General features: G+C 29.1%; 1 protein-coding gene across 1 annotated transcript; it reads left to right on the top strand.

Annotated features, from left to right (window-relative positions):
• The first annotated feature begins 6,130 nt into the window (after positions 1-6,130).
• Positions 6,131-8,032, top strand: LOC119666648 (protein regulator of cytokinesis 1-like). Its single transcript, XM_038075929.1, has one exon. The coding sequence runs from the start codon at positions 6,131-6,133 to the stop codon at positions 8,030-8,032; it is 1,902 nt and encodes a 633-aa protein (XP_037931857.1).
• Positions 8,033-9,864: the final 1,832 nt, after the last annotated feature.

Raw genomic sequence — 9,864 nt, 5'->3', positions numbered from 1 at the left:
GTTGGTTTTTTATAAGTGTACTATAATTGTTGAAATTATGACATGTTGCAGTTCTCTGACACACATCCATATAAAAAGTCTTATGATATTATTTACAGTAGTAGCGTATATGCGTTACTACATATATTGGCATCGCTGTGTCAGAATAATTCAATCACTCCTTAATAAAAATGAAAAGAAGCCATATTTAACAGCAGGATTAACAGCAAATCTCCACATAGTTTAAATATTTTTTCTTTATTTTTATAAAATCAACTGGTTTAATAAGGTGAAATACAATACTTACTACATTAAAATGTTAAATATTGTACAATATCAGAGCAAATATGTTTCATTCATACAAACAAGGTAAAAATATATAAGATTAACTTATTTCATTTAAAAGTTATTTACTACCATTGGAGGTAAATCATATATTGTCATATGAGCTTTTTTTATAATTTGGAGTATTTTTTCAAAACTGTTCCAATTGACTTACTGTGACTTCATTCGACTTACGGATTTCGCATTCCAATTTCAATAGAAATACCTTTTGAGTGCAATAAAATTTTGTTAAGTCATTCGACAACAATAATTACCTGCAATGAAAAGAAAATAAAAAATTAATATTAAAATTAAACGAAAATAAATAAGAAATATTTATAAGCTCGCAGTGTTAAATAATGAGTTGGATTATCTCGAAAGAAATCAGTAGACAGACATTAGTTGCCGCACATTTGTGAAATATTTTCAAATGAAATACTTCACTTTTGAGGTTTGGAGTCACTTTAGTAGATGTATCTCAGTCTCCGCAGACATAACATATATGTTGAATGTGGTTATACGCACGTGATGTGTGTCTTATTTATGTTTCTGTCTCACAATAGAAAAATTTACTCAAACTTTTTTAATTATATTTTGTCGTGGTTTTTTTATAATTTTTAATTTATTTTCTATTTACTTTAATGTGGTTTCTAAATAGACGATTTAAGCAGCTTAAATCACAATCACACTTTATGGCCGGCTACTTGAATTATATTTTAAATACTTATTTCTGAGTTTGACAGTGGGTCAAAGTGCTCGAAATTTAAAAAATACTGAATTTTCAACATTTTTAGCGTTTTTTTTTCATTTTGTATTAAAAAAGAAAAAATGCTCTTATTTTACGTAGTTTATGATATATATGAGTATAAGAGTTCTAAGGTTTTTTTGGGAGACACCCAAAAATCCATTTATCCATTTATTAAGTGTCATCAACGTAGAATATTTGTGACTGACTTCCTATTAGGCACAGACAGTAAGTAAAGATATGTGCCTAGGATTCCAGTTACCACATAATAGGGTTAGTATAGTTTAGCAACTATAATTATGGTATATGCCGAAATAGCTTCTTGAGATATTGAGGTTTCATGTTGTTAGTTGACTACACAAACAAAAAACAACGTACGCCAGCTAGTGCCAACTAATATATATAATATATAATATATATATATATATATATATATAATACATAACATATATATGGATGTGTAGCGTTTAGCAAAGCTTCAAACACTACTATTCGCCAGCTAGAAATTGCACAAAGCCAGGCTCTGAGAAGACTTTTTAAAGTACCATGCTGCATAAGGACGAATGACATCCTCAGGGACCTCAAGATTGATCCGATCAAAAAATACATAAAGGATAGAGCCATGAAATTATTTGCGAACACTGATAGACTTACTAATACTGCGTTATCAAATCTCATAATGGTTACAGACTCCTCGGGGAGATGTGCAGATCTGAGGTCAATTATTACTTAGTCTGATCAAGTGATAAACAATAATCCAGTCAAGGCGCAAAGAGAGGTTTTGAAAATATCTCGAGTTAAGAAAGAGTAAAAGTGCTCAAGTGCACTGGTTCAAATAACTTCAACATAATAAAACATATATAATATATATGATATATATATAATATAGTTTAGCACCCTTAGATTAAACGATTTTTGTTGATACTGTACTTCTGGTGTCATTAATTGTCTTTAATTACTATTCAAGAGACTTTGAATTGACTCTGATTACATTAGCAACATACAAGTAACCCACTGTGAAACTTGACTCATCAACACCATTTGATTGAAAGCCCATATTCCAAAACCCAGTTACTTAATCTATCTCAAATCAGTTAAAGTGTATCTGTGCCTTTGATAAAAGTGATGCTTAACAGAGCTGATTTATATGACACAAGAGATAATTTCAATTGTTGCACTGATAAGATCTTCTCCACTTTTATGTTAACACGCATTTGTTAACCGTTTCGTTGGTAAATTCGTATGTAATTCCTTTTTCACTTTTGAACAATTAAATTTGGTAATTGTTGACGTAATTGTTAGCAAATTTTACAAAAGCATTTTTTTTTGATGAAATATTATAAAAACTTGTATTTTCCGGTAAAAATTCACATGTGAAAACTTACGTTTTAAGGTAATTTCTTTCAGTTTTGCAGATTTATTTGACCTTAAACTCGATTCACATAAGTGGTTTTGTTTATATAATATTTGGATAATAGTTAAGAAAATAAATAAAACAATTAAACAAACTAATTAATGTTTGTTTATTGTCGGCATTAAATGAATTTGATGACTTTTGTCAGTTAAGTAATGTAATCTAATTTTATTTGGCTTAAGTTTATGACGTGCGAAATTACACGAATTTGATTTGATATTTGTTCAAAAATTTACAAGTAAATGAAGTTTTATTTTCCGTTGTTGACACAGGAAATAAATTCTTTAAAACCAAAGTATAAAACTATACTAAAAATGATTACGAAACATTAATAAATATTGTAAAACTTAATAATAAATCGAATAGATAAATAAAGTTTATCAACCTTATTACTTATTTTATGAACCTTATTACTTACTTATTGTTACTTTTAAGTGTACTTATTACTACTTCAACATATAAATAGTCCTTATAGATGTACATCAAATTGTTACTTTTAAGTGTACTTATTACTACTTCAACATATAAATAGTCCTTATAGATGTACATCAAATTTTCTAGTTAATGAATTCATTAAAATTTTTTTAAAAGCAGCTCTTCCGACTTTTGTTAAGGACTATTTACTATACTAATACTATTTTATATTATTATACTATTATATATTATAATATACTATTTTATTGTTTTTTTGTGTATTTTAATTAAACGCAGTTAAATTAGTTTTATATAAAAATATTTTAAAGTTCATTGACACTGATAAGGTTAGTTCAGTTCCCACGAATTGGGAAGAAAAGAAACTTGAACTTGGTAGAAATCTGTTATACTCATACAAGATTATATAACCACACGAGGGTGCTAATTATTTGAAGGTCTTCGCTCAAAGACTTATTCACGTAGTGCCTTTCCTCACTGCAGCACAAGTCGACTAACACCAGGGGGTATGGGTTTCTACAAGTTTTTCTCTCTAGATCTATGTAATTACGTTAATAAAAACCGACTTAAAAACAAGCTCATCTCGAGAATAAATTGATATTGTAACACGCACCATGATGTCGATATTGCATAGGCTATAGGTGTAACGGAATTATATTACGCTTGGTCATACCTCGTTCATTAGTAATTCAATTCCAATTTCGTTATTGTATCATTATTACAAGATTAGTACAAGATCAGTAAAGTCACAAGACCAGTGAAGTCACAAGATCAGTAACTTATAAATTTTTGTTTACTGAGCGAATCAGCATTTTCCGATCCCTTTTTATGTGGTTATGTCTATTTATTTGTGATACTAAATAACTCCAGAATATTTTATTCGTATTTTTCATATGATCAACATATATGGTATATAATATATTCACCGACTCAGTCAATTGTATCCTGGGAGTGTGTCTTTTAAAATCAGTAAACATTATTTTTTAATCACTTCATCACAGAGTGCAATAAATCGTTCGGTTTCTTGTTATACGTAACTTCGTTCATTTTAAAACCTCATCATCCACTATTTGTGTTTAAGATAACAAGTGGTTCTGGTGAATTAATGATTATTTATATTTAAGTATGATTATGGGAGATAGTTATACGATGGCAAATAGACGATATTTTTTTAATTAATAATTAATTGAATCTTTTGCTCAAAGATGACTGATGATGTGTATTTGATAATACTCGAAACCGTCGTAAATATTAATCAATTATTGAATAATAAAATTTTGATGTTGGAACTCAATACTGTTAAAAATATTTCTCTAATAAGGGATTCCGGGACATGCTGGTATCCAAGGCAATAGAATAGCAGATAAACTTGCTAGAAGATGCGCAGCCTCAAGAATGATAAACCCAGAACCATTCTGTGGTCTAGACAAAAGAACTCTATGCATTCTTATGAATGGTACAGATTAAAAAGAAAGAGAACTCTATTGGGACTCTTACTATCTAAAATGCTGTTAGAGACTTACAACCTAAAACGCTTCAAAGATTGCATAGCACAATCAAAAAACAACATAAGAATTATTACGGGATTTTTGACCGGTCACTGTAGATTGAATAATCACCTATCGAACTTAGGAATTCAATCCAACTCAGACTGCAGATACTGTAGAGAAGAGAGAAAAACTACATACCATGAGCTTAGAAAGTGCACGGCTCTGATGCGCAAGCGGAAAAAAACACTTAAGAGGGTATTTCATGGATCATAAAGATTCAAGACTAGAAAAGGTAGGCTCTATACTGTTTTTCATTAAAGAAATTGGAGAAACACTCTAACCCAAATAAGGAGCACAATAGATCTTTTAGGTCGCAGTGCACTATTCCTTCTTTTTAATAATGATAATAATTAGTAATTAAAAGTAATTATTACATATGCAGTAAGACATCATGATATGTTTGAATGGTTACATATTAATTTTAAATCACACTTTATATTCAAATTAGTTGGTTTTTTTAATTTAATTCATTCTGTTTATATGCAAAATGAAATTTACTAATCTTTTTATATCTAATATCAGCAAGCGAAAGCATTAGAGATGCTAGCGCCATCTATTAGAATAAGCTGTATTATTAAATATTAATTTAATAAGCAGTCGGTATTTAAAAATAAATCTTCTAATTTTTGCTTTTTACTTTTTGCAAAAATTTACTTCTATTGTAAAAATTTATATTCATATATAATAAAAAGTGGAAACACAAAATAAAATTAAAAATACAGAAATGTATCAAAATTATTCTTATCAACTAATCACTAAGTAATCGGTTATAAATAGTTGCTTTTGTATGTCTAAATAAACTATAGAGATGTGTGAACTTAATATAGATTCTATATTATAATAATAAAGTATAATTATAATTATATGTATATATATATAAGATTTTAAGATTCTAAATTTAATACGGCGTTTACATTGGCCGAAAATGGCTCATTTTAGTCAAAAATCGAAAATGAGTATCGAATGGCTCATTCTTGCATATAAAATTTCAAGCAAATGAGCAATTTTCTCACATTCTGTATGAATGACGTTCGAATGCATTCCACATACGTTCCAAATGCAAAGGAATCCATTGAATATACCCTAAATGAAAGCTCTTCATGGCATTTTGACAGTTTGAAAAAGCTGTTTTTAACATATTTACAAAAAAAGGTAAACAAATGTTTGGTGGTTGCATTTTCTTGAAAACGATGCACTGCTTTTTAGAACTTTTACTTCCCAAAAAGTAATTAATCGAAGTTAAAAATATGTTTTAAGTTTCTAATGTAAGGTTTGAAGGCATATTTAACCTTCATGCAACATTTTTTTGGCACAGGCCAAAAATCAAATCAACATGCAAGTTGAAAAATCAGCTGTTGAAATGAGAACAAATGAAATAGAACGAATGTAAACACTTTCAAATGGCTCATTCAAAATGAGCCATTTTCGGCCAATGTAAACGCCATATAAGATTCTTGTTACAATGAATATATATTACATTACAAATGTATAAAAACAACAACCCTGTTTTTATTTTTGACTAAGTAACCACAATAATAACTTTTAACAAAGCTTTAAGTGTCATCGCTAATTTAGCATATTTTATTCTGATTGTTCCATAATTATACTTGAAAGTGTCATTTGTAAAGAAGAAAAACAACGTGAAGAAGTAAATTGTTTTTAAATATCTTGAAACAAAACAAAAAAATGGCAGAACTTATCGAACTTGAAAAGCTTTTGCTTAAGATCGAAACGACATCAAAAATAAATGTCAAAAAATTATTGAATATATGGATTGAAATCTTTCCACTTGAAGTTTGTAAGGAACATTTACGTAAATTGGTAAGGCACGCAGAGTCATTTTATACAGAATTGGTTTCGGAATCTGAAGAAAAGAAAGTATTTATTGAAAGAGAGATAAATGATTTAAAAGACGAAGCTAAAAATTTACATCGCTTGCTCAATATAGAGGCAGAATTACCATGCACCGATCCAGATATTCCATTATTAATGCAACAATCTGATTTGGATAAAAGTTTACAGGACTTGCGTGAGTCTTTGCGTCAGAAGCGTGAAGACATTCGAGAGATGTTGCTACAACAAAGGGCACTTTGCGAAGAACTTGGTGTAGAAGCCCAACCATTGCTGGAAGATCCATTACCAACGGAAAATGAAATAAATGATTTTCGCAAGCATTTAAATGAATTAGATACTATTCGCATGAGTCGCTTAAATGATGTATCTAACTTACGTAAAGAAATAAAAGATTATTTACAAATACTGCAATTGGAAGTTAATACCGACAATGAAAATAAACTTTTAAATCATCATCAAATAAAACTTGATGAAGAGACATTTAATGGATTGCAATATATGCATAAACGTTACGGTGCGAAGGTGCAAGAGGTACGTGAGGGTATAGATAACATGCGACAGAGCTTAGAAAAATTATGGAATCTCTTAAATATAACTACGAATACACGTAATAAATTTATACACTTAAATGACTACACACAAGTTGCATTTGATATTTACTACAAGGAAATACAGAGATGCGAAGCGCTCAAACGTCAAAACATCAAATTTTATATACAACAATTACGTGAGCAAATAACGCAATGGTGGGACAAAACGCTTAAGTCGGAAGTAGAACGAAATCGTTTCTCTAACTTTAACAATAATTACTATACAGATGATTTACTGGTCTTGCACGAACTGGAACTCGATGATCTACAAACATACTATGAAACTAATCAAGAGATTTTTGAACTATTCGAAAGTCGAAAGATACTTTGGGAACGTATGATGGCATTAGAGAATAAAGCTACAGAACCGGGTCGTTATAATAACCGTGGTGGACAACTTTTGAAAGAAGAAAAGGAGCGAAAAACTATTACGACCAAATTACCAATTATTGAACGAAAAATTACAGAATTGGTTAAAATATACAAAGTACGGGAGCATAAACCATTTACTGTTTATGGTGAAAATATTGTAGATTATATGAGTAATGAATGGGCTCAGAAACGTCAAGCAAAGGAACAACGTACAAATACTCGAAAGAATATGCAAGTAAAATCGCAAACACGTGCAATATCTAGTAAAAGCAACTCAGTAATATCCACGTTGAACTCACCTTTAATAACAAATTCAGCAAGGAAAGTATCTTCATCGCTTAAGCGTAAACTGCCAACAATAAATAACAACGGACTAACTGTTAAGCGTTGTTTAATGGAATCTTTGAATAGTCCAAATATTTGCAAAAGTCGTCCATCAATTGGTGTGTCTTCAAGAAAAATGTTAGGGGTTAATAATCTGACACACCTCAGTGGTTCGAATAAAAAACACAATACTTTGAAGAAATCTCCCAAAACATCATCAATAGCAACAAGCAAAACCACAGTTATATTCACTGACCAGGCAAATGGTAATTCTTCAAAAAATTTTGAGAAGAACAATAAGTCAACAGATCACTCCTTTATGTTTAACACCAGCTCCGGACCAGTTATATCGGAAGCTATTGGAAAGACGCAGCCAACCGAATCGGAGAGACTACTGACGTTACCTAATCCACGTAATTTGACATACTTTCTTCACACAAAACCTTAATATAAATTAATTCCGATATAAGTTAAAATTATTTTGTTATTATTTTTATTTTACATTGATTACTTCAAAATTTATTTTAATATTTAAATTAATTTAAACATTGTAAACATCAATATTTTATTTAAAAATTTAACAATTGTATTCAGGGATCAGTTAAATTAACTGATCAATTATTGAGTCAACTGAAATGATTTAATATGAAAAAAAGACATTTTGAAATTTGATTTAAAAAGTATCTTTAGTAGAAGAGTAGAAATTGATGTATCCAAATTATAATTATAATCACAATTATCTTATTGTAAGTATGTTAATGGTTTATGGGTTAGGCCTTTATGCGCTGCGACCAGCTTGATCTATTGTGCATCCTACCCTTATTGCAACTATAAATTAGCTACTTTTTTGATATTCATAGCTATGTATACCTATACAACTTTTTAATAATTAATATTACAAACATTCCTTTATGATTACCGCTCAGTAATCTAATATATAATGAAGAGGTAGATCAACAATTTCAAGCATATTGTAAAATATACATAAGATCATGAATTGTTGGATCGTTTGCATGTATAACGCTGCAGTATATTATCTATTGTACTTATACCTATTTGGAATGGATTTCTTATTTCTTTCTTTTAATCAATACTTCGACTATAATGTTCTATTAAATGGATCAACCAAAGTTTATTTTTTCTTTTGTACATATGAGTATACAGTGACATTATTATTGTAAACATCAAATATGCTACTGTGGATTATATGAGAATGAGTAATGAACCCTCTTATGTTTTTTGAATGCAGTCTTTACTGCATTTTCATGTATTACATATGTAAATCTGCACAGCTATAAACAATTCGTTGATGAAGTTTCGATTTTAAAACAATAAATTTATCAAACCAAAACATCATAGTCCAATTATATCTATATATTAACTTTCATCAGTCATTATCTAAAAATGGCTGTTTGTGATATTGTTGTGGTATGATTTAACATCGTGAACTACCGCAGTATCGTACAGCATCTATTTGTGTTATACCTTTAAATCTATAAGATATGCTATTAAAATTCAAGACTCGCAATGATATCAGAAAAGTTGCCAGATTTATATGATCTCAAAATTTTAAATAATTTTATTTTAAATAATATTTTGTCTGTAACTGTTACACAAAACTATGGGTTTTGTGGGGAATTTAACAATAAATTCTTTCAGTTAAATTTCTTTTGAAGAACTGAATTGTCATATGCCAAAATATAAACAGAGAAGCCATATTTAAAGCAGTCATCTTTAGATGAAGGTTTTTATAATAAAGAAATTTTATAATATCTTTTGCAAAAATAAACATATAACAAAATAATTACATTTTTGTGTCATTAAATTTTATTGTAATGTTTTAAATTTGCTTATTTATATAACAAGATAAAAATTTACAATGTTTTGCAAAAATAATTAATTTAGCACGCGCATTTACTGTAAAGGTGGCAACATAACACACCACTGCGTATGTGCAACATTTATTGTGCACATTTAATCCAAACGAAAAGAGACGTAAGCGACTTAAAGATAATCCGAACCGGTTAAAAAGAACTGATACTAACGCTTTCCGACTGTTTTGATAGCTCTATGTTAAGCAAGTAAATACAATGGAGAGAGGGCATATCAAGCTATGGTTTGTTAGTTTGAAAATTATAAGTGTGAGTAAAACTCAGACTGCGTTGGTTACTCTATTTGCTTATTTTGCATATGCCGTATATGATGACAGTGGAAATAGTTTATAATATTATTACTACAAATATAAATTATATTATATTATATAAATTATTATATATTTTT

This window comes from Teleopsis dalmanni, chromosome 1, assembly GCF_002237135.1.
Source record: "Teleopsis dalmanni isolate 2A chromosome 1, ASM223713v2, whole genome shotgun sequence".
NCBI lineage: Eukaryota > Metazoa > Arthropoda > Insecta > Diptera > Diopsidae > Teleopsis > Teleopsis dalmanni.
This window is presented reverse-complemented; position numbering and strand designations above follow the sequence as displayed.